The sequence below is a fragment of the Bradysia coprophila genome, chromosome II (genome assembly GCF_014529535.1).
Source record: "Bradysia coprophila strain Holo2 chromosome II, BU_Bcop_v1, whole genome shotgun sequence".
Taxonomy (NCBI): Eukaryota; Metazoa; Arthropoda; class Insecta; order Diptera; family Sciaridae; genus Bradysia; species Bradysia coprophila.
This window is the reverse complement of record NC_050735.1, coordinates 6,264,991-6,291,795: the sequence shown is the minus strand read 5'-3', so window position 1 is coordinate 6,291,795 and position 26,805 is coordinate 6,264,991. Positions and strand designations below refer to the sequence as shown.

The window sequence follows — 26,805 nt, the reverse complement described above, 5'->3', positions numbered from 1 at the left end:
TTTACACATCCTAGTTGAATAATAATTTTGAGGGGAAAACAAAGCGCGTACACGATAAAATTTATTTAAAAAAAACTCTGGATAAAAATGAAAAGTCCCGTTTTCTTGTGTTTATTGACCTCGGCTTCGCCTCGGATTAACACAATTCACACAAAAACTGTATTTTTCAACTTTTTATCCCTTGTTGTGTAACATGCTATGCCTTTTTGTTTTTTTAAACAAATAAAGAAACTATAAAAAAATTGAGCAATGACGGATTCATTCACAATGAAAATTCAAAATCATTTGGAAGAACTCAAAAATCTTAGTTCACTGTGGTCCCTGTGGTCTATACAATCAATCATTCGGAGATTAATCTACCTGAAAAATTGCGCAGTTTTGTTAGACGCAGGCAACAGGTTTTTCAGACAACTTCTCCTAATGTGCAGATGTCTTTTATGAAATTTGATCTTACGGAAAGTACAAAAATATTAAAAATCTTTCTATACGAAGGGAACCACATGAATCAAACGAATCATTTTGGGAAATCATCAAAACCATGCTGCATCCTTAAAATCCCGGAATGAGCCGGAATTCACGAAAATCTGTGTGAATCAGAATCTTTGTTAAACTGTAGACTCAAATCAGCAAAGCAGTGGAAAGCTTCTGCACTTGTAAGTCCTGTAGGAATGTTAAAACAGAAACTTTCACTCGACCTTCTCGACCTGAAAGTTAAAAAATCGACCCAAGAAACGTAATTATTATGTAGGAAAAACTCCATGACCTGTACCGTGTTGAACGGAATTTCGTTTTGGAATAGCTCGAAATCTATAATTATCTGAAATTATTGTTTGAATATGGTTTTGCTACCAGCCGAAAAGAAAAACGGTCAAATCAATAGATTGTGGAAATTGTTATCGTCCACTACCGCAAAAATCAGTGATGTCACTGCTTGCCGACAGCGTCAATCATTGAGGGTTCTGTGAAATAGTGCTCAAATCCACAATCTACAATCTATATAACCTTACTTAGAGAAACGTTCACGGATTTTTATCTCATCTAATATACAACCGAATTCAGAAAAAGATGCTCTAAAAAGAAAGTCCAATAGATTTCGAACAATTGCGGTTTGATTTTTCGTTGGTTACGAAACAGTCCATGGATCCATGGCATGGGTTGATTCGTAGGTAATTGCATACCACTTAACTGATGCAACAGATGCAACGAACATTTTTCAAAACACCAAACGAAATGAAGAAAATTCACTGATTCCAATTCAGTTGTTTCTATAATGACAATTGGTGATGGTGTGTGTGTAGTACCGACTTTTTTTTCTGTAAGGTTGAATCGGTTGAATTTCAATGATTTCAATATACAAAATGTGTAATACCGCGGTAATACCGGTAATATCTTTTAGAGATACCAGAGATACTACCACAAAGGTACGGAATCGTCATACTATGTCATAAAATGCATAAATTTAACACCAAATCTGCTTCTTATTTTTATTGAATATTAATAAAAATCTTATTATTTTTGTAAAAAAAACCTTGAAACGCGTATACAATAAAATTTGTGATTTATTACCTATACAAAAAGCCTAGATAAATTTATCAGCCAAACGTTAACGTTATTGTACGCATTTCAAAGTTCTTCTTTTCTTAAATTTATTTAATTAAGACTTTAATTAATTTAATAGGAGAACTACAGGCATAATTAATTAATTAATTATAGCACTGCACCGTACCAACCGCCACCGGTTCGAAAACGTTCGCTACATTTTTGGTATTGTCGGTAATGAGCTGAAAGGTATTACCGGTATTGCACAGTTTGTATATGAAATTTCAACCTAACAAAAACGAAAAAATCTGTTAGTCGGTATACCAAAAAATTATGTTCGAATTGTCATATCCCATAGGTCAGTCGCCAATCGTCAGTCAGTGAGTCGCAATGGCCGAAAGTAAAGGTTCGTTGTTAGCAAAATCGGTTCAAAAACATTTGGGACGATCGAAGGAAAAGGTAAGTCCTACCATAGAGAAATTATTATTAACTGGACACCGGATCATACAGTGGAATTTGTGCGGAAAAATCGTGTCTGTGTGTATAATAAAGTGTGTGCCTAATACGAAAATTGACGTAACCATATAGAATCTCAAAATTATCGGGGTGTAGTTATTGTGACGACTATTTTTTCAAGACTCAACTATGTTGAATTTTGATTTCATTGCAATGGAATGTAATCAGAATTCAACATAGTTGAGTCTTGAAACTGATCGTCACAGAATCTCAAAATTATATACACATCGGGGAGAGACTTTCATCCGAATTTATAAAAGAAGAAAAAATATGTTATGTCGTCATACGATTTGAAGATTTCTTTTTGTTACGCGAACGAAAATAGATCATACTCTTGAGCTGATACTGTGTTCTTGATGCAGAAATTCGTTGGTTTATTACCCGTTCTCAAATAAATTTTGTTTCCATAAAAAAAATCGACTGTGTGCTTAGTGTCATAGCAAGATATTACGTGCATGTAAAATGTATACCTAGCAAGATTGCAAGATGTTCAATGAATGTAATCATCTGACCTACCTTCACTTATTAAATTGTCTGCTGATTTGAATAATCTGAAATTGAATTTCATACGTGTATGCGTTCCTTGGCTCTAAATAAATTGCCAGTTTCTTCATTCTATCGCAGGACTGGTGATAACCCTCCAAAAGTGTTTTACGATTGATTCATAAGACATTGTCTAGTGTTTACTTTCCATATACGGGGGATACATTGCGTATGGAAATTGGATCTATTGTAATTTTCCAGAGCACATATTTGACTATCCCGCTTCATATGAATTGAAATTTAAAGAACCGAAGCTAACACAAATTTTGAAATAATATTGACTCGCATTGTTGATACAGAAACTGTCTACAAAAAAAGATCATCGTTCAGAAGACGTTTTTTTTTTATTTCGCTTACACCTACACCTCTTGCACATATTCACACAAATTTTTTAATACTTACGTTCATCGCCACACCGACTTAATAGATCGTAGGTTACGATGAAGACGAAGCCGTTGTGTTAATATCTCAAACTATGAGTACAGAGTGTGTCCTCTTGAAATTGTCAATTTTAAGATTCACATATTCAAATGGGCTTTCAGCGCAATTTACCAATGAATCGTTAATTTATGCACATTCTGTGCCCATTGTTTATTTTTCCAATTATTCGGTTATTGTTAAATTCTCATTGCTGCTTCGAGGGTACATTACAAATACACAGTCCAGTATCATTGCGTATATACATACACTTTAACTCGCCGTGACTGATTGAAATGAGTTTTTAATCAGGTGGGCTAATTCTGATTATATAATCCCACGTGCCTTACATATAAGTCGAACCGAGTTACGAAAATGTTTGAAATATAACGCGATGATTCCTTTATAGGAAATGATTTTTGTTTTTGCTCTCTTACAATTCAACTGAACTGAATGGCAACCTTTTTGCTTTGTGCTTTTGGAATGGATTCGGTTTTGATTTCATTCACATTCCACAAGTGTGACCTTGAGCACTATTCTTAGGTTGATTTCGATCTAAAATAGTGATTTTTTTCTTACACCTTAATAATGTTATAATGGTCAAGTTGAACGATTTTGTTTAGTCGGTTTACATTAGACGATTTTCCGATCTAAGGCTTGATTTCCACTTATTGAGAAAGTACGCCGTGTGAGAGACAAAATTGATTTTTTTCAATTTTTGTTTTGTTTACTTGACACCTCTCTCTCTCACGGCTCTTACACGGAAGTACTTTTTGTTGAGTGGAAACCATACTTAACGTTTTGTTGATGTCTGGTTTATGTAGAATTGTGACGGTTGAAGGATGTGGTGGAATACACGAAAATAAGAATTCGTTCACCATTTCATTCCACTAAAAAGAATTTAAATTTTTCAACAACCGAACCTGCAATTGTCGAACAACATTGCTACCGAAACACCACTAGTTGTTATTGTTGCGACAGACAAAGGTACATCAATAATTAATTCGTTTATTATTCAAAAACTGTGTACATGACAACGGAAAAATTAAAAAACTCTCACGTCAACTCCATTAAATGTGTAGCTCGTCAATATTGTGTAATTCAATATGAACAACAATTTGTTGTCTCTGCAGTATTTTCATTGATTTAAAAAATAATGAATAGAACTGAACGGCTGTTCGGCTTGTATTCAGGAGTTGGAATTTTTTTTTATCAAAAAACTATTTATAGCACACTCGAATGAAAGTCTACAGCAAGATGAACTGCAACAATTTTCATTTGAATTTGTTGTTGTTGCATAAATTGCGTCCGGTTATCAATGTTGTCTACCACAGAACCGGCAAAAATATTTCGATCTTAAAAATATTTTGCTTTCTCTCTTGGGTTGTTGTTACTGTAATCGTGTTCTGTTTATTATTAACTATTGATAGGTTTGTGTACGGCTTCCTTCTTAGTTTAACTATAACAGGAATCGATTGATAGCGTTTTTTGTTGGCTTTGGCACCAAATACGGTGACATTAATTTATATTAAAAAAAATCACAAAATCGAATAGTATATTCGGTTGTTGTAAAATAGTGTCGAATGAAGAGACTTTATTGATTAAAAGTTTTATGTTTCCTGTCGATTAACAGATTAATGTCGCTTTTCATTTTATCAATGTTTATTACCAAATCAGTTACATTCGCTCAGCATAAAAGTTCCTTTACGATACAAACGGTATGATGTGTTTTAAGAGATAAAGTCAGAGGGATTATGTCCGAAAAAAATCGATGAATCTTCATATAGTTAATCCATCGTGGGGTTTTAAAATTGCTACTGTCGGTAAAATGACAAATCTTCGACCTATAGAATGTATGAACATCATCCAATGAGATGTCAATTAGGTGCAACAGGATCTATTTTGGGGAATATTACTGAAATTTCCGAAACGTTCCTAGACTTACCCAAATTTACCGAAAATATTTTTGGGTAAACTTTGGTCAATTCAGCGTTATCTACCAAAAATTTGCTGAATTTCCCAAAATTTTCCGAAGAAAATATTTGTAACATTTCATTAAATTTTCGGTAAATTTGTGTAAGCCCAGGCGACCTTTGGTAATTTTCAGTAATTTTAGTCAATCAAATTCTCAACAATAGGATCTGCTGTACAAACCATTACAACAGACTCATTTGCAACAGTGGTCAAATCATTACCTCACATTCAAATGCATCAAATTCAGCAATTTAGCTGTAAGAAACGTTTAAAGCCTGCGATGCAAATATAATATGCGAATTATAAAATCTTATCTCATCTATTTTTCCGGTGCTTTGAGATGCGAGACTAAACAAATCAGTCGAGCAACGAGTAGCTAGCAATTATTAGAGTATATGTCTCTAACACAGCCAGTATAATTCAAGGTTATTCGTATTTTTTTAGCTCAATAATTTACATTAGTCTGCGCAATAAGTGTTCATTGTTTCTTACGAGTAAAAAAACGTCGTTGTACGCAATTGAATTGTATGCTTTTTTATAGAATCGTGTACAGACACAGTTGCAGCTACAAATATGTTTAATAATAAATTAGACTTTCGTTATAGTGTAAACAATATTTTATATCCAACGAAACATAATACGCCCGGTCAAAACTTTATAACTAATTTAAAATGCAAAGGCGGTTCATTGATCTGTATGTATATGACGGTGTGTAACCATTATGTATTCATAATTGTGACACATGGAAATTCGAATGCCGGTTTTGTAGAGCTCCACTCCTGGCCGAAAGTCATTTTACAGATTTTCTGCGATGTTCAGTTATGGAAATTTTATGCAATTTGGACAGAATTTTGTGAAAGGCAAATTTGTGTTTTTCGGTTGTTAAAGAAATTTGTTCTGTTTCCATTTTGGATGTGATGTTTTATCAATCGCTAAAATTAATCGAAAAAAATTTAAATAAATGAAAAATGCGATAAAGGTCATTGAATCGAAATGATCGACTTGCAATCACAAACGAGAAAAGATTTCTAGTTCGGTTTTGCTTTCACGTATGCAATCAACGGAAATTCTTTTCAACTATTTCCCATTTCAAAAACGTTCTGTTTCCTTGAGTAAATGTAAAAACGAAATTAATTTCCGATTAAAATTGATTCACTAAATTGTCCACATTCTTGTAAAATCCTCCTCAGATTTACTAATAATTATCTGATAACGACCGAGAAGATAATGACGCGGCTGTATATTTTATCATATCTCTGGGTGGAACACGTATTTTTATGAAAATGCCATAAAATAATAGAGCTAACGAAATTCCTTTTATTTGTTTTCATCGTTGTTATCAGCTCTGCAATAATCTCTGTTTAATTTCGTTAAATTTACACTCTTGTTCGTTGAGCGGAAAAAATACGTTTGAAGACAAAAAAAAACAACAAATTGTAACGGAACAGTCATCATTTTTGTCGCTGATGGACGGACGGTGAAAATATATGAAATATTTGTAAAGAAATTCTTTCAAATCATCCCATTCAATCCATTGCTTTTGAATGGATTTTTTTGTGGAAGAAAACAGGAAATCTGTCGATTTAAAAAAAGACATCGTGGGCTTAATATCACATTGTTTGCAACATAAGATTGCTATAATCGCGTTAACTTTTGCTCAAATATACAAGTTGATGAAGACAGACGTGTTTCCTTTAGGTCTATTATACACACTCATTCAGAATAATATGAAGCTAAACGTTTTTCTTCAAATCATTTTAACTTTACTTAGTTGACACTATGAATTGAAAGTTTTGCTGTAGATTCATTGTCTAAATAGTCAAGTAGTATTTTGTGTTGCACCAAGTCGATTTTTGTTAAGTTAGGACTGATGGGTACTACAAATATGACCTGTGCTATATACTTTGTTCTACTGTTTGTATCATTGTGATTTACTGATATTCCAAAAGATATTTGAAGCACTTCGTTGAGTCACGCAAAATATGAGTCATAAAGCCTAGCGAGGGCTGGACTGGCTCGAAAAAGCCCTTCGAGCTTTTAAGGATGAAAATTTTCTAAAATGCTTGTCATTGCCCGTCGGGCCAGTCCTGGTCTGGATCTTGCAGTGACTACGTTTAACCCAATCTGTAAGTTTTTGTACAGCTTATATGGAAATTATGAAGTTTCGGTGGAAATGATTTTTCAGTTGTTTCAAGAAAACAGCTCTATTCAAATTGCATGGGTTGGTTTCCAATTTGTTATTTAAACCCAAACCAACTGGAGCTTTCGCTATTAAAACTCGATCTCAACGGAGCCCGAACATTGTTTCAAAAACCCATGACTCAAACCGGTCCGGCTTATGGTTTTTATTTCATGGAAGTTAATGAATCATCAGAGTACATACACCCCAATGGATACAAACTCCCATTTATTCTGTTATAAATTATTACAACTTAAAAAATTGCATCGAATCAATCACTCTAACCGCCTATTTTGTTATCACGTTTGTTTCGCTTTCCGCAAGAATTTTTTTTTAGCTATTCACACCACACAGACAGATATGACTCAGCACACTTTCAATTTACGCATTCCTCCAATACGCAATCAGTTAAAAGTCTACAGTTAACAATACATAAATTATTAATAGTCTTTTGTTTACAATGTTCGTACAACAACATAAAGATCAATAAACTGTATGGGGGCAATTTGATTTAATCAGAAAATGTCGACGAAAAAAAAAAATCATTTAAAATTGCAGACATAAATATCCAACAGTCTGAACAACAATAATAACCTCTTCAAAACAGTTGTCAAAACAGAGATACTTATCTAATCTCAAGAATTCCTATTGACATGTAAAAGTGTAACGTACAATCGATATACTAAACAGATTCGTGTTTTTTTTTTGTAATGAAACGAGAACAATGATAAAATGCTAATGAAAGTGGTGAACGAATTGAGGACTTATGATTCCACGTTGTCATCTTAGCTTCTCAATAGAGTTTATATCTTAGGTGTAAGAATAATTTTAACCTGTTGCGCTTCTATTGAGAACAATAGAAACCATAACGTAAGGAAAATATTTCACGTATTTTAGATTTAACTGGTTTCGTATTTTCCTTTTCCAACGAGAGCTTAAGTCTGAAAAAATGTAAACAAAAAAAGCTGAAAAATTCTGGAAACAAACTCCGAAAAATTATGCAAAATAATCAGAAAAAATTCTTTTTAAAAAACTCCGAAAATTTCTGAACTCCGAAAAAAAAACTGAATTGCTTGGAACTATTTCGGAGTTGTCAGAATTAAAATAAAGCCAGAACTGTAATTCCCTCAGAAATCCATGTTTTGACTTGTGGGATTGCTATATGTCAAAACCACTTACTATTATACATGTCACCAACTCACTTGACACTCGCTGTCCCGAATTTTTACGTCACTATTTAGTGCTATCTTCATGCAGATACAACTGAAAAGATTGTCTTATCTTTTGCAGATGTTAAAATGTATAATTTCCCGAAAAAAAGAAGAGAATTAAAATTGCTCACAGTCATTTCGGTAAATATAGAATTTTATTGTAGGAAGTTGAATTATTTAGTGACTTCTTGTATAGCATTTTTTTTATTCGAAAGAAATGTTTTCATTTGAACAGATCCCATGTAGTGCGTACACCAGGCCGTAATTGTGTACGTAAACGTTTAGACTCATTAAATATTTTTTAATTTTTTCTTGATCGTGTATAAATAGTCGGAAAACCAATTGTACAATAAAAATCTTTAACTTCTATTTTAACAGCTTTTTATGTTATCCGTATAACATCGATTGGTAGTAAATATTTTTGTGATGAAAAAAAAAATTTACATTGTGGGTCAAGTATTTCAGAAAGTTGCTTTTATATATGGACACAACCTACGAATCCGACTGAAATGATGAACATCTAAATACGGCAATATTAACTGATTCTTTAATTTGTTTTCGATCTTTGAACTCGAAATATGTGAAAATAAAATCTCCATTTCAGTCGGAAACGAATGAAAAAAAAAACGAACTGAAATTGACGCCGAAAACATTTTTCTTACGAGAGGTTTGAAAGTGATTCATTCCATCGTAGTTCATAAACTTTCGATGAATTTAGCATTTAGACAACTCTAAAAAAATGAAAAGTTGAAAATTATAGGTTTCGTATAGATTTTGTTGAAGTGTAGATTCAATGTGTTTTCGGATGTTCCTGTTATGGAACGGAAAGCTACAGACACCCACCACAAATTAGGATACTTTCAGACATATTGTCGAGATCACTACAGAGATTGGGTTAGTTTTGCATGACCTGAGTCTGACCTCGCATCGGCAATTTTCATTATGAAACTTTTCTTCCCCGGTTACGAATTAGCACATTACGTAATGCCTGGAGATTTTAATTTTGGCAGGTGTGCAACTCAAGCAGAAGGCGAGACATGCAACCACACAATTCAAATTAACAATGTCCAAACCATAGTTGTATATTTTACTCGCGTAGGCTCCCGGAAACGAGGCTCTACACTAAGGGGGGTGCAGTGCAGTTCATTTGGGTATTCAATTTTGTAAAATTACTGAAATCTGTCAGTTTTTACCTAAATTTTATGAATTTGCAAAAAAAATGTTTCCCCTCACAGACTAGGGAGACTACACATATGGTGCAGCGAGCGAATTACTATTTTTTTTACCTTGGTTCGTGCAATTCGTTTCCATTTCCATATCGGTTATCTCTTTTCATAAAAGGTAAACATTCACTCTAAATATTGACTATTTTCGGCCACTCAACGCTGATGTCATCACAATGTTACATAAAAAGTGTTACAATTCAGTTCCCATTCAAAATTCATAAACTTTATAACAACCTGCATTGTGTTCTGCAAACGAAATTCAATTAGGTTTCCTTTAAACGAGCCTAAATGTACATCAAAGCATTACCATAACAAATACATATAGATAGACACAGCATAAAAGAGATCAATGACGTCATTATGATCCGAACATAAATATAAGCTGAAATTTGAATTGAATAGACGAATAGTCGAATTCACGCGATAGCATCATAAAGTATGCTGCAGACTGAACAGAATCGAGCAACAATTATTTTATGCTTTTGCATTGTTCGATGTAGGTCATATGTCTCTTCAGCAGGTCGCAAATATGTGTGTGTACATGCTGCCTCAAGTTATTCGTTTAAATTTATAATATCGTCGCTCGGTGGAAAATGATATCGCTAGTGGATTCTTGCGTTCGTTCTATATATAAAAAATATCTCTCGTAAACAATTTTATTTTCATAATCTTAATGCTCTTTCAATTCGCTCACCAGTCATTTATTTACCTTTTTTAAATTTAAGATTCACGACGTATTTGCCAACCACATAAATGAAAGATACATATGGATCGGTTGAGATTTGTAAAATGATGAAATTCACTGTGTGCCACATAATATATTAGTTTAGCAGCAAGTGGAAATTATCGTTCTGTATGTAAAGTGTTTGAAATTGTTGATTCGTTCGATGCAGGCACTTTTTCATATGCCATGGTGTCGCATAGAAACGAAGACATTTTAAACTTTGATAAATGGTACAGTGACTTTTTAAAGCTTACAGTAAAGGTTAGGAGAGGTTTTCTTCTTCTATTGAATAGTAGAATCTTGAAATGAACAGATCAATTAGCGTATTTGATCTAAACGAAATTACAATGTGTTTTCAGATGATTAACGGCTCTGAAATAGTGGTTTTATTCAAATAAATTTTTCTGGTTAACATTTTAGCATGTGATCACGGAATGTTACAGTTTCAGTTGAAGAAGCATAATCAGGTTTGGGAAAGGAAAATCGGTTTTTCTTTGCACATAGTTCAGCACTTGTATCTCAATTTATGTACCGAAAATTTGTGCTCGAATTTGAAAGAAGAAATGAAATTTGAGCTCGGATTTATAGTTTAAAATAGGCATGGTAAGGTTCCGCTAATCTCGATTTGGCTACTTTTCTCGTATTTGATCCAAAATTTCTTATGGGTCGTTGACCAAAGTTATAGCTTTCGAGCCCACTGACATTTTTGTCCAAGAACTTGACTCTAAATATGGCTTCTGGGAAGAGTTAGTATTCTTCTAAAATCGTATTTTTCTGCGCTAATTCGGTTTTGTAGGATGATACCGCTTTCCAGAATCATTATTTAGAGTCAAGTTCTTAAAAAAATGTGAAAGGGACTCGAAAGTTACAACTTTGCCTCTACAAATATTTGCAAACCAGACGAAATTATGGATGCACATATGGACCTAGAATACGTGTCAATAAGGCCTTTGAATAAGTTGGTTGTTTTCACCAACACTCATCCCTGTCTCATATTAATTCGAATACAAATTGTTCCCTCTCCACTGTTCTAATGGAAACGCTAATATTGCGATAAGAAGTTAAAACAATTATCGAAACCATTTTCAACAAAAAAATTTCGTGCTCTGCCTTGGGACAACTATTCATTTTTTGTTTCTCGACTTCTCAGACTAAAATTTATACCGAAAACTACAAAACAGGTTTACGGGATCGATGTGTCTTTGAAATACCTGTACATTGTAGTCCTGCATGTATTCCAAATTAAAGTCAATGGATAAATCGATAAATATTCACTACAACTCGATTAGTTATTTACCGATCAAATAAATGCTGCAAAGGCAAACTAAAAAAATTGAAAAAACTAAGAAAACATTCCGACTGAAATCATTAATTGCCACTCAATTCCCTCGGAGTCCAATCATTGTGTTGATATCAATAAGTTGTTGAAGCGCTTCTAATTTATCGCCAAGTAGATAAACACTTTACAAATATTTTATTTGAAACTTCAACATGTTTGTTGGAGTAAAGTAAAAAAATATTTTGATATCAAATACACACACATAAAAAACCTGTTTCTAAAACCTAAAATTCCACAAGCTATTTGGAGAACCGAAATGTAAATTCTTGTTTTCACAAGTGGTATTGAAAATAATAATAATGTAAAGATACCACACACTCTGAGCTAAAAAACTCTTTTTTTTTTTTCTTCTCTTTTATGACGATGCTGACTGTCGATGGACTTTCTCTTGTAATCTTTCATTAAAACGTTTCCTTTTTTTCACAAAGTGAAAAATTACGCTTTTTGTTTTTGGTTTGGTTAAAAAAGATGTTGAAGATACATACACACCATCCGGCTGCAAGAATCACAATATTTAAACCCAAATGAAAAATTTTATCTTTGATCTTTATGTACAATTTGGTGTGTATAATAACATATACGCAACTTATATGAATTTCATTTTGAACTCTATGTAGGTTAGCAGTGAATTCAATAATTTTGTCAGCAGGTTTTGTGTATATATATCGTTTCAGCGATGCAAAAAATAATAAACAAATTGCTAATATATAGAAAAGAGCTAGGGAACGATATATTATTCGAATGGTAGTTATCGGTTACGATGTTCTCTTTAGCCGCTGTTTTCTTATTAGTTTTTTAATTTAAAGTAAACGACCGATCTTCTCCACGGTATTCAAAATTTATCTATTAAACAACACTAGAAAAACAAACCCACCTTAATCTGTAAATGGAAATGAATTGGGTATAAAGTCATCAAACGTCTCGTTGAAGAACCGTCATGCATGAACTACAAATGTTTAGTAGACGCGTAGCTTAACATCATCACATCAATATCAAGAATTTTCTTTAATTGAATATTGTTCTGTAGCAATAAAAACAGATTGCGAAATAAAAGTTTGTTTTTCAAATCGGAATTGTTGGAATTTTAAGTTCGGAATAAATCAATCAATCTGCAAGTCGTACACCGAGTTTGTTGTCGATGATATATCGCTTTAAATGCAAACAGATAAGATGGGGTTTTGTATTTCAAGAATTTATTTAATTTAACACAACTAAAGGCTGAAAAATGATCATCGAGTGTAACAGGGCCGCACTGGTCTAATTAAATAACCTCCATACAAACTGCACACACACTCTACGGGGAATAATGATCGAGGTATCCGTCAGCGTTTTTTGTATTTCATGCGTCAGGGACCACTGTCGTTTTTTAACGCGCGAAAAATTTGAATGAGTTGAGTTACATTTAATTTGCGTTTCATTAAATGGTTCATTTATTTAGTTTTTAATTGAATCAGGTTAAACTACGTGAAGTGAAATCTGCGTTTTCATAGTTCATAGTTCAAACGCTGTAACATGAACTTTTTGAACAAAGGCAACACATCAGTGAAAAAGTTCGGGTTATTGAAAACGGGACACGGACAAATATTGCGAAAAATATGTTGGTGATGTTATTAATTGACATTCTTAGTCCTGTAAACTGAACGATTCATAAAAAAAAACTTCATACAGTGTACTGGGATGAGATTTGCAGTGGATGTCGGTCATGTACAAAATAATTTACCCTTCTTTCCTACGCGCGATCTTTGTAAAAGCCCTTTTAAAATTGTTACATCTTACTATTTCGCTGGTCGCTGGAAATATTTTCTTACATACATATATGTTTGATGATCGTTCACCGGATTCGTCGGAGCTATAGTTTATTGTCAAATCCTCATTCCTCAGTGAAGCTACAACAGCCAAGAGGTTTCATTCCAATTTTTATAAACTGAAAATTTTCGATACATCACATAACAAAAGAAGTAAATGCAAACACATATTTACTCGCCGACCCAACATTGCCCAAGAATAACATTACAAATTTTATCAAAACAACAATTTCATGTTACAAACGAAAATAAATTTTGACAGTTCAAATTTTACGCAAGTAGTGGTTCTTTTAAGATAGCATAACGCAATGCAACGGACATCTCGATCATTATTCCCCGTAGAGTGTGTGTGCAGTTTGTATGGAGGTTATTTAGGTCTAATAATATAAACACGGAAGGTAGTGCAAACCCTTAGCGGATCAGAGAAATTGAGGATTCCGACTTTCAGGTGAATCCATTTTTGTATTGTTGAAATGATCATATTTTCTTGCGACTAATGTTGTTTCACTTGCTAAGTTTGTATGGAAACTCATCACTAGCTGAAACTTGACGAATTAAATATGTGTGCAACATAACGAAACTAAATTCACCTGAAAGTAAGGATCCGTGCGTAACTGCACATTTGCATTCGGTGTTTATATATTTTAGGACTGGCTACCAAAGGACTCACTGGTACTGGGCAATGCCAATGCATGCAAAAGTCTTCGAAATTTAAAATTTCATTCAAAAACTTAAAAAGTTTACTGGGTGTTGTCCCCTGGCACAGTCCGGGTTTGGAGTGTAAGGAGACATTGGAAAAGTTAGTGAAACTATTAATTGAGTTGAAAAGGTCACTTTAACAATATCTATGTCTAGCTTCCTTAATTGATATCTTCTAATTCATTGTCTTTATACGGGAGTTTAAGCATGGTGGAGGTTTATGTCGTTTTTGTCACTCAATATCGCGTGGTACACTCGCGGAATTCTGAAAACAAACACATTTTCAGTTTTGTGTTTTTTCAGTGTTTTGTGATTTTTGCATGTATTTTTAAAGGGAGAAATCAAGAACTCGCGTAAAACACAAAAACAGAAAATATGTCGGTTTTCAGAATTCCGCGTGTGTAACTTATTAATCATGAATATTAATTATTAGCAATTTTATGACGAAATCTACGATAAATGTACTATAAATCTACTACAAATCTATTACGCTGTGACCAATAATCTTTGATGGTGGAAATCATGGAATCTCTTACTTCGTTTGTTGAAACAAACACTTAATATTCGATACCAAAATCTTTTACTTCATTTGTTTGAACATTTATTTTACTATATTAAACCACATGAGCTGTAGGGCATGGCTTATTTCTGTCGTTGCTGTCGCTAGCCGATGATTAGCCATTTTCCGGGACTTCTGTTGTAAGTCCATGTTTCGTGGTCATCGATATAACTACAAGTGTGATCACTTCTAAATTAGCTTTAAAATTCACAGTGAATAAACTACGACCAATTGCGAAAAAAAGAATCGCATAAAAAACTCCCACACATAAACAGACATGAGTTTTTTTAATACTTCCATAATTTCCAGTTTATTATTTTTATCTTAAAGTCTGACGAATCACTGGTACATCGAATAGTGAACTTGAAGAAATATTTTCATACAACAGCGATCATGGACAATTGATCGAGCGTTGCATAATTTTTTTTAAATTATCAGTGGAGATATGACGATTGTGCTAACAAAATTGTTAGTAGAATTTGGCATACCCGTTTCTCGACTCGATAAATAATCAGGCCTGCATTGGCGCTATGAGAATTTAGACAATGCCCGAAGGCCTTTTTGGTTTTTGTATGAATGAAGGGCAATGAAGGTGCTTGTTTTTAAAATTTTCTCCACAAAACGACTGAAGGAGTTTTTCGAGCCAGAGTGCAGCCCTGTAAATGATGTATAGCTTCACACATTTGTAGTAGTAATGATTTTATAATCCATGGAAATAGAAATGCTTAACATGAGCTCTGTAGGCTCTGTCGCCTAATTAAAGCTTTATTGCTTAATTCTACTTATACATCGCACACAAAATCCTTTAGTGATGTCATACCGTTGATTTTGAAACAAATATTCTTTGGCAAGAGAAGACTTTCAAGAGTGTAAAGGAATTGATGGCATTCTGTTCGTACAGTTCAGACGGTATCAAATAGCGTAAGACAGAAATATAAATAGAAGTTTTTCAATAATTGCCATCATAAATTATTGGCTTTGGCGTTGAGGTCTGTTTTGTATTGTCAGTAGTGCATAGAGCACAATTACAAAGTGAATTTCGAAAACAAAACAAAACAAAATGATTAACAAATCAAAATGTAATCTGGTTGCCTTGTAACAAATTTATGAAAACCGACAGATTTCTCGAACAAAAAAAAAAATCATTTAATAATTACATCAAAAAGTACACACTTTATTACACAGTCAATGAAATTGGAAGCACGTGCGGCTTATTATAACAAATGTTTCCGTTAAGTCACCGTAATCACAAACAGCAAACGCGCAAACAAAAACGCATTTCTCTAATCGAAAGTTAATTAGTGTGATAATGTTTTGCAAATGTATCCGAATTGAAGGTCACCATTGTCCGGGACCGGTCAGAGCAATTATATATCCGAATTGTCAACATGTTTATGTTGATTATCTAATCAAGCGAAAATTTTATTTCAAAAGAGAACAAGAAAAAAATGATTTCGGTTCAACCTGACCAGCATTCGGTATAACATTCAATTGCACAAATTTTGCTGCTAGAGCTTACTGTTATATATTTATTAAATATAAAGTAAAATGTTTTCTTATTTCAACAATTTGTCGTATAGTAGAGAGTCTGTCGCTTGTCTAAAAATATCTCCACCAGGAAATTCGGCACTTATTTTCGGTGTATTACAGCGAAGAGTGTAGCCAGAAGCTATTATTAAAATGTGCGTTTATATACGAAATGAATTCCAAATTGTTGGGGCACTGGTTGCGCTATTATTTTTCACAATATTAATTTGCGTGTATGGTTCCGATATAGCGAAAAAAGTAAATCCGACTCACTCGCTATCCAGGAAACTATTTTGGAATTAAGAGTCTTGCGTCATTGAAGAAATTTAGTGACAATGCTTCAATTGAAGCTTCAGTTAATACACATTAAATAGGAAATTTGTATGATTTGTATGATGCTCGCTCAGCTCAGGCTATTTATCATCATGCTTTTGCCCAAGGTTACATCATCAATCTATTCGTAACGATTTTCGCTATGCTCATTATTCATGCAACATTTTGTTCGTTAGATTTTCGTAAAATGATTTTTGAGATAAGATCAAAGTATCTCTTTAAATATGCCAGCAAGTTGTACTAAGACTAAATATTGTGACCCAATTAGCCATTTGCCAGCGAAACATTTAATGAAATACAAAAGGAAGACATTCGTTTTCAAGCAATTAGAGGTTGCATGATTTTAGAATTAGATTTTACCGACATTACATGTTTCGCTGAGACGATACGAACGAAACTCAATTCTATACGTAATGCAATGATGAAATGGTTAAACTTGCTAATGTGTGAAAAATCACAAACCATTTAAAGCCGGTTATTGATTTAGACTTTATAATAAAGAAACAGATTTATCACAGATTCTGCTGAACTGGTGTACGAGAGTTACGTAAATAATTCAGTGAGAATTGAGAATAAATAAAAATAGGAATTTTAGCGTACGAATTCCATTGATGTTTTTTGCCGGCTTACATAAGACGGAAATTTTCATCGTAAATTTTCTTTTCATTGCAGATACTCCAAAATTTAGGCAAAGTTGATCGTACTGCCGATGAAATATTTGACGAACACCTAACGAATTTTAGTCGACAACAGATCAATGCAACTAAATTACAGAAAGAGTTTAACAATTACATTAGATGCATTCGAGGTAAAATTTCGTTTAATTTCACACCGTGTCCAGCCCGTCTAAATTTTTGTTTCTCTTATCAGCATGTCAAACAGCATCGAAATCACTGATGGATGCCATTTGTGATGTGTACGAAACGTCATGGTCGGGCGCCGAGGCACTACACGCTCAAGTTTCAGCCATCGAAGGGCTGTGGCAAGAGTTCTCTCACAAACTGGGCGATCAAGTGTTAATACCGCTTAATGGATACACTGCTCAATTTCCTGAAATGAAGGTAAATATTGGCGCTCACATAAACCGTTAAAATTTAAATCTCTGATGACTTGTTCAGTGGGTTTTGAATATTTTGTTTTTGATCACGGTAACTTCCATCGTAACATGTTACGGAGACAGGACCTATTATTGGAAAATTCATTTACCAAACCTGAAGAAAATTACCAAAAATTTACGGAAACGTAAATTCGGCAAATTTCTTCAAATTCGGTAAAAGAATAATGAGCGATGGTCGAAGACCGTACTATTCACAGTTCAAGCACTTTTTTCGACACCATAAACATGTAATATATAACTTGTGATTGTCACCAGTTATCTCGAGTATTGTGTATGAGTCAACCGACTTCTTTAGTTATATGTGCGAAGCCACAAATTTTTTAATTTCATTTCCCCCAATTTGAGCAATTTGGCCACTGAACGCAAAGGAGTATATCCAATCCAATGAAAACTTACACAATTCCTTTCTTCTATTTTTCAGAAAAAGATAGAAAAACGTAATAGAAAACTTATTGACTACGATGGTCACAGGTGAGTTATTTTTCTATGCAAACCGACAATCAATTTCTTATAATTTTCGCTGTGAATTTAGACATATGACTGCTGTTTAGATTGAAGTTTTATGATTTTTTTTTGTAACTTCATCGGGACTTAGCTCAGAGATCGTTAGATTTCGTTTCCCCGACGCATTGTGAAGTTAGTTATAGTTTTTCCGACGAATTAAAAATTAATAATCTGATCTTAAGCCTTTTTTACCGGCTTATCATCTGATACCGACAACAATACAAAAAATCATCCATGACTTATACTATTAAGTTGGCCGTACATTGTAAAATTATTGCTAAAACAAATGAAGTAAAAGATTTTGTATCCAACCGATACTTGATTAAAAGAAGCAAAATGTCATACCTCGATGGATACAATTGCCATTTCCAAAATTTTATTTATTTAAGGCCAACCATCCTTCCAATTTTACAATTTTTACGTCGAATATCGCAGGTCCTTTTCATGGTAAATCAATATCTTGAATTTTGATAAGGTTGGCAAGCTTACTCTTACTTTTACTTTTTTGCCTGGATAACGGTTTTCATTTAGAAGGTGAATCTAGCAATCTTTGGGTGATAGAGTAGCTGTGGCAGTTAGGATCCAACGTCGGTCTTTTCCAACGTCGCTGAAATTTATTTTTAGAAAACTTTGTAGAGCATTGCGGTGTCAACTTATGCATTAATAAAAATGAACACACTCGGAGGGCACTGTCACTGATTTAGATTGTAAGTTTTACACTGTAAATACCTAGAAATATTTGTCTTTTTAAATGGCAGATCGAATGGCTCATCATTGATTAGTGATTATCAAAGTGACGTTTTAAACGTCAAACGAAAAAAATTATTACAAGTCGTCAAAAAATTATTTCTCTTAAAGAAATGAGTAAAAATAAACTATTTTCTGACCACTTCGAATACCTTTTTTGTTTGACGTTTAAAACGTCACTTTGACAATCATTAATCAATGATGAGCCATTCGATTTGTCATTTAAAAAGGCAAATATTTCTCGGCATTTACAGTGTAAAACTTACAATCAAAATCAGTGGCTCGGATTGTGTTCATTTTTATTAAAGATTAAGTTGACTGCGCAATGCACTACAAACCTTTCTAAAAATAAATTTTATTTCCAAATTTTTGCAACGAGTGACCAGTTCATTGCACCAACACTAACAATTTTTTTTTCTCCGAAATAGGCACTCATTTCAGAGTCTTCAAGCTAACGCCGCGAAACGAAGGGATGATGCAAAGGTTCGTTGTCATTCTCCATATTAAAATGATTAAACGAATTTTTTTTTCGAATTCTTACAATTATCCTTGTAGGTAACGAAAAGTCGTGAACAACTTGAAGAAGCCCGTCGAACTTATGAAATTTTAAACACTGAATTGCACGACGAACTACCGGCCCTTCACGACTCGCGAATACTATTTTTAGTAACAAATTTACAAACACTTTTTGCATCCGAACAAGTATTTCATAATGAAACAGCTAAGGTACAGTGTTCCTGGACACCATGCCCCTATCATTCTTTTCGCAATGTTTAAATGTCCGTTTCGATTCAGATTTTTGCAGAGTTTGAAGCTATCGTTGATAAATTGGCAACAGACTCACAGCGGGGATCGTACACGATTAAGAAACTTTCAGGTGAGTGACTTTAATGTGATAAGCGATTGGAAGTGAGACTCAATCGAGAAAATGATTCTGTTCCACAGGCAATTCAAATCCGTCTAGCCCCCCACAATCGCCGGTAAAACTTTCATCGACTGTTGCGCCTGCCGTTAACAACACCAGCTACACAAATACATTGACAAATGGTTCGACTAATGGAAATGGACGTAAGTTTGGTTTTGCTTTCGATTTTGTTGTATTTTTTTTGGAAAATGCTAACGTAATTTTCTTCTCTCCTTTTTTCGTAACTTTATGCGCTTAATTTGACACTCCCTTTTTCATATTTTCGATTAATGAAAATAATTTTTCCCCTAACAAATTGTCTAACATTTTCTCAGTCTGTTCTTGTACATCAGAAATTAATCTTAACAGAGAGATGGAAGGGTAAGCTTACAACTGATAAATTCGGAACTATTTTGTGCGAAAAATTCCAAAATTGTTTAACTGAAGCTTCATTCGATTTGCCATTCTTCGGGAATAGGAATCTATCCTTCCTCTGCATAATCGTTCAACGATAATATCGATTTCATTTGGAAAATATTTAACAAGTTGACAGCGTCAAAGATCCTTGTTTGAGATTTTGAATCAATTCTTTGTATTTGTCGTCGAATATCGATGGTACATGGTTAGATACAACAACATTCTCACCGATGATCAGATAACCTGCGAAGTTTCTGAGCTTTTACTCCATTGAAACCAATCACATCGGAACTTCGCTACTATTGTACCACACAAACTCTAAAATGCTCACTGTAGATAAGCTTCGAGAAGCATGGCAAAGAATCCAAAATCTCCTATATTGGCATCAAATGTATCCAGCAATTAGTCTACTCGGACTCCTCTCTATATCTAAAGTGCGGTTCAAGTACGTTCCAATGTCAAAATTTGTGGAACATTTGCCGCTTACCTCTCTGTAAGCACAGCACAGCGTTTCGTCTTTCTTTTAATGGTAATGGCATAGTAATGGCTACTGCACTCTATTTACTTGCATTAAACTGGGGAGATTATGTAGGTTGAGGTTCTTCGTTCTATCGTAGTCCATCAATAACTGAAACACCATCTCTCACACAAGACTGAATTTAAAAGAAAAGAAAAAGGAATCGAAATGCCGATCGACTATACTTCACACAAAGCGTTTGTTCAAAGTCAAAAACTAAACGACCGAACTTAGGCAACGTTGTTAAAACGGAACGAAAAAGATCGATGGGTTGAAATGCCGTAGGGAGATTCTATTCATCGGTAGCGCATGTGTGTGATATGTTTTGTGTTTGTGTGGTTTTCAGCTTCATCACCACCAAGTTCTCCTTCACCCAAAGAACTTCGTCCAGCCCAGTCCACTGAGCCAACAACGCCATCGAGTCAACCTGATCGCAGCTCGTCTGTATCTCTGGGCGATAGTCCAGCCAGTATCTCGCCCGTCGATAACGAACCATCCAGTCCGACGGCCAATGATTTAAATAAATCGAAGGCAGAATCGGTGAAAGAAGCTGTAGTGCAATCAACGAATGATGTTGAGAACAGCACGAACGCAAATGTAATCGTAACAAATGATGCCGAAAGTTTGAGTAAATTAGCGAACGAGGATACCAATAAAACTGCTAATGAAACGATCGACAATGCCAATATTATAAGTAGCACTACGGGCTTATCAGGTCCAACAGTAACCGCCAAACACAATAACAATAAAGTGGAAGAACTCTATGATATACCTGCGGGTAAGTAGTCGACACACCAAAGTACGAATGAATAAATTTGACAAATTCAATTTCATTTTTAAAACGATCTGACACACCTACATTGTGCACCAAAACAGTAAACCCCGCATAGATGAATTTGTTACTTGCACACACTTTGAAATCTTTGATGGAATTTGTCTCTTTATTTTGACTGCTCTTTGTTTCTAATTTTTTTTTATTGTTTTTGTTTCCATGTATTTCATGTAGCATTTTTTAATTTTGTCGCTAACACTAAAAGTATGAACTAAAAATTATTAATTTTTTGTACTTTTGAATGAAAAATTAAATCAAAAATTTTTTTTATTTGTAAATCGAAAATTTTATACATGACACAGGAAGGATGGACGGGAAAATTACATTGTTCTGACCAAGAAAAAACTTTCCGCCTTTCAATTTCCAGGTGCGACAATAACAGATCTTCCGCCAGGTGTCTTATACCGTGTTAAGGCGACCTACAAATATGTGAAAGAGGACATGGACGAATTGAGCTTCGAAGTTGGCGATACCATCAATGTCATAGAATATGATGATCCTGACGATCAGGTGAGATTTCACTATTATTTCTTCAAGGAACTGAATTACGGATGTCTACACTGACAAAAAAGAGTTGAAAATCTTACCTGTTGCAGGTAACTTTGTCTCCAGGTAACCTACAATAACTGCCACAGCTGCAGCTCCCCTAATGAAAAATACAGCTGTAGCAGATAAGATAGATTACCTGGAGACAAAGTTACCTGCACCAGGTAAGATTTTCAACACTTTTTTGTCAGTGTAGTCCGCAATTATCGAAATGTTGTTGCAATTATTTCTCAATTTAAGAAATATATCTGCAATGACTCTCTGGTATTTGTTAGGTTCCTACATTTTGAGTGACTAGTCGTGCATTTCAATCGGTATGATCTCTCGCTAATTTGACTTTGTTGCTAAAATGTTCATTGGTAACGAATTTTGTGCAATGATTCAAATCTCTACTTCAAAGTGAAGGCCCAAAGCGGTCTAAGTTAATTTGTTACTGCATTTGCATAGATTTTGAAAGCCTTGACATTCATCCACCAAAGGTGGCACCCAGAATTTTCAACAGAATTTTTCAGCCCAAACGAATTTTGATATAATCCCATGGAAGATCCCTTGTAAAAACCTTATAAACGAATCATCGAAATTTTCCAGAGCCGCTTTTTTCGCGTGGATCTCCTTAAACTTTAATATAGTTGTTGTTGCATGGTCACGCAGTTTCGATATATTTTCGATAAAAGTTTCCCTCAAATGGTCAGCTACACTTTCACGATTTCAGCTGCTGGTCATTCTTATGAGCAAGACTTTATGATTGAACAATTGAACTTAAATGTGTCTGTTTATCACTCAAAAAAAGCTTGGTCTTAACGACAAGTCAAACAACTAGTCACAGGAGCTTACGTAATTTACTGATTTTAAATTCGACACCAGTGAAATTAAGTCAAGCATTTGCTTCAGCCGGTCCGGTCATACAAAAAAAAAAATGGTAAAGACGGCATGATTTCACTGAAGTCGCTTCGTCGACGGTAGTTTTCGTTAAATAAAAATGGTTTGACTTGAACTTGACGAAACTAAAACGCTTCCTTTTGTTTTCATCTAACAGGAGGAAGGATGGTTGATGGGCGAAAAAGAAGGAACAACCGAAAAGGGCCTATTCCCAGCGAACTTTACGCGTCCATTGTAACATCGTTTGACCTATGTGACTACTGCCTTTACACCGACCACTCGAGAGGTAGTATTATCATTAAATCGTACTAGTAGTAAATACAAAAACCAACAAACAACGTAAACGACTTTCGTAGCGAGAAATACATAGAAAGTGAGCGGGAGAAATTTGATTAGAGAAATTTACTAAAGGTTGACATCAGTTTGAAAGAAATAAATTTAAAAAAAAATTGGTATTGTGTATTTAGGAGAGGAAAATTAATCAACACATCTTCCAGTAGATACTTTATGTTGTCGAAATATGTTATGGAAACAAGACTTTGACCATAAAAAATCTTTTACATCAGAATTATACAGTTGTGACAAGCGAAAATACATATTTTACTATTCAATACAGACAGAATTTGTACTAACCGGAGTGTAATATTTTATAAATGAAAATTAAACAAAAAAAAAAAGTTTTCACAAACTTTTAGGGTTAGACTTAACCGTGGCATACAGATCTAAAAAAAAACAATTATTTTTTAATTTAATGGAAATCCTTTTATTTTATTAAAGTGAACATTATGCTTACATTGTTATGTTGATAAAAATAATTATCATTTATATTACACAAAGTATAACCGATTTTCTTTTGATTTTCTTTTTTTTTGTTCTTTTGTCCAACATGAGGATTTTATTTTTAAAACAAAACATTAATTTATGTAAATAGAATCGTTTTTCTTTTGCCATTTTTCGTTAACTTAGCTTAATTTATTTAGGCGAAAAATTATGTCTACATTATCTCGTATACCAATTGCAGACGTTAGCAAATCGTCAGTTCTTTCCCTTGGGGAATTGTTAAACGTTCATGTCGCATCCTCCAGGAACAATCATGAAGAAATCAATGAAATAGAAATTTAAGCAGAATGGCTTTTTAACCATTAGATGTGTAATTAAAACACGAGACTGCAGGTTCCAACTCACGAAAAGTCAAACTTTCGTCGCCTTTATTGAAACAAAAACGTTGTGTCCTTTTTTAGGACTATGGCCTCGAGTGATAATCTTCCCATCTACTAGTGGCATAAACAACTATTTACTATTCAAAGAAGTGAAAACTATTTTTTATACTTGCTTTGGATTTCCTACTGAAAGGGAAAGGGACTTATTACATCACTAGAAAAAACAAGAGGAGTGGTCTGCGAGCACACAACACGTATACATTTACATTACAAAACTCGGGACAAAAATGAAACGTCACATTTTCTTCTAATTGGTTACCTCGGCTTCGCCTCGGACCATGAAACTTCACATGAAAGCTGCACTTTCTTCAATTTTTATCCTTTGTCATCGTATATTAATCAATATTTCTCTTGCACTCTTGAAGAAAATTGTCTATCTGAGAACTCACGAAAAAGCAGTTTATCGTTTTTCATTCGACCTATATGTAATGGATCATACTAATTCACAAGGTGCCGAAGGTGAAAAGTTTAAAAAAAAATCAATTTCAAGTTGCACAGTCAAGGATTTGGTTTGATGCACACACATTGTAATACGGTCGAACAATAGTATTTTACATGACTAGGGATAAAAAGATGAAAAGTAGAGTTTTCGTGTGAATTTTGTTGACATGTAGCATGTAAAAAAAAATTGAATTGAAACTGGATCGTACCACGGAAAAATTCACTTTAAAACGCAAATGTGAACCGGCAGCTTCCATTTAAAAACCTGTGTTTGTAACACGTGTCTTAATAGCGACATGTTGCCAAATTCGTCTTCAGCTAGGGTTTGCATTGGTTGTCTGTCAAGGTCTTCGTGTAAACTGAGGTATAAGTCTGCACATACATGATACGTTGGAAAAGCTACACATTATTGATATACGAGACGATTTATTCATTTTAATTTTGTAGAATTTTCTTATTTTCAGTGTTTTTATAGTCCCATTGATTCATTTGTTTATTATTTGATTTATAATCTGAGCTGTAAAGAATCTACCTTTTCATCGAACTATATTAATTTGCAGTGTCGAATGAAAACTCTGCAAAAGCTCAATGACATATGGCCAATGTATTACACATATTATAGTGCCTTTCGTTAAACATGAAAGATTGTTTTTTAAATGAAACTCGGATCGAATCAAAAATTTAAACAGAAAATGATTTTTTTTATTAGAAAACAAAGAGTGAGTTTTAACTTATATGCAAAAAAAACGAAAATAATGAAGAAAAACAAATGGAAATTGAAAAAAATTTGTGTCAACCAGCAACTAAATTTGTACTGCCAAATGTACAATAAATCAAAATTGGAATTAATAACGTTTTGGGTAAATATTTTATATAAAAATTCGTGAAAAGTGAACTAAAATCACAAGATGTAGACGTGTGACTCTAGAGAAACAAAATAGAAAATAGAAAAATTACTGTGCCAGAAAAAAATCGTTTAATCAAATTTCGTATTAGATTTCGGATAAGTTTTTACGTTTTATATCGAGTAAATTGAGAATCGATATCCGGGTTGTGAGACGAGAAAATCGAAACGTCGTTTTTGTGGAAACTTTTCCATGTAATGTGAAACAAACGAAACTATTATGGATCTTCCTAAAATTGGATATACGAAATACGATTTTTATTACAAATAGAAAGTAGCTCCGATTGTACCAAAATGAATTCACCTTTTGTCCTTTTGTTTCGATTTTTTTTTTTAAATTCATTGTAAACGGAATGTGGAAAATTTAATTTGTTGAGCATTTACGGAATAATGTTGGAATCTTTTCACAAGATTTTCTTTTGTGTACATTTTCTGGTTCGAGGATTACATATAAACGGCACACGAAATATCTCACCAGCCAATTTTATAAAGAAAAAGGAAAAATATTTCGTGTAACTTATCCACTTGTGATTATCTTCAATCATTTTTCGTGAAAATTTTTGTGCCGAACCTATATCGTGTAATTATACCAACATAATTTAACAATTCTTAATGAACAACCATTATGGCGATAAAATTAGAACTTTTGGGGTGAAAAAAAAACAAACAAACAATTAATCATAGATTTATATTAAATGCGGTTTTTGAGTATAAAAAAAGAGAAAAAAAAAACATTTTTAAAAAAGTAAAAACAAAAAAGTAAAATTTAAAAATCATTAAACTACTTACTTTACTTAAGAATTAAATTATTTTAATTTATACAAGAAATATTATTGTATAAAAATTTGTTAATAAAAAATGATTAATTAATAAAAATAAATATTTTAAAGATGTTACGAAATGGATTGGTTGTTATTTCGATTTTAATTCGCTTAATTTCCGATTAATCAGTCAGTGCAGGGACTATTTTGGGAAGATAATTTTCACGCAAAAAAAAGTCGTACGGATAAAACGTACATTTCGACGATGAGACCAATGGTTGAGTTATCCGTACATTTAACGTCTTATATGTACATTTTTCGTCTTAGACGTGCATCACTACGTCTAGTACGTAGAATGTACGTCTAAAATGTATATTTTTTACGGCTTGAAAGTACATTCGAAATTTCATTTTTTTGCGTATTCT

At 33.6% G+C, this 26,805-nt stretch overlaps 1 protein-coding gene across 2 annotated transcripts; it reads left to right on the top strand.

Annotated features, from left to right (window-relative positions):
* The first annotated feature begins 1,869 nt into the window (after positions 1-1,869).
* LOC119069057 (amphiphysin) lies at positions 1,870-25,794 on the top strand. 2 transcript variants are annotated; one of them, XM_037172934.1, is made up of 11 exons: positions 1,870-1,998; positions 17,264-17,399; positions 17,462-17,652; positions 18,130-18,179; positions 19,388-19,442; positions 19,515-19,685; positions 19,755-19,836; positions 19,905-20,027; positions 21,144-21,575; positions 21,997-22,139; positions 23,212-25,794. In XM_037172934.1, the coding sequence occupies exons 1-11, from the start codon at positions 1,930-1,932 to the stop codon at positions 23,290-23,292; spliced, it is 1,533 nt and encodes a 510-aa protein (XP_037028829.1). In that variant the 5' UTR covers positions 1,870-1,929; the 3' UTR covers positions 23,293-25,794. The 2 variants fall into 2 exon arrangements, with proteins under 2 accessions (XP_037028829.1, XP_037028838.1); XM_037172943.1 differs by lacking the exon at positions 21,144-21,575.
* The last annotated feature ends 1,011 nt before the right edge of the window (positions 25,795-26,805 follow it).

Bases quoted from the DNA above. Each gene is read 5' to 3' on its own strand.
- LOC119069057 (XM_037172934.1), top strand. From the start codon at position 1,930: ATGGCCGAAAGTAAAGGTTCGTTGTTAGCAAAATCGGTTCAAAAACAT. The intron at 17,400-17,461 runs GTAAAATTTCGT...TTCTCTTATCAG, and splicing joins TTACATTAGATGCATTCGAG to CATGTCAAACAGCATCGAAA. The intron at 19,837-19,904 runs GTGAGTGACTTT...TCTGTTCCACAG, and splicing joins CACGATTAAGAAACTTTCAG to GCAATTCAAATCCGTCTAGC.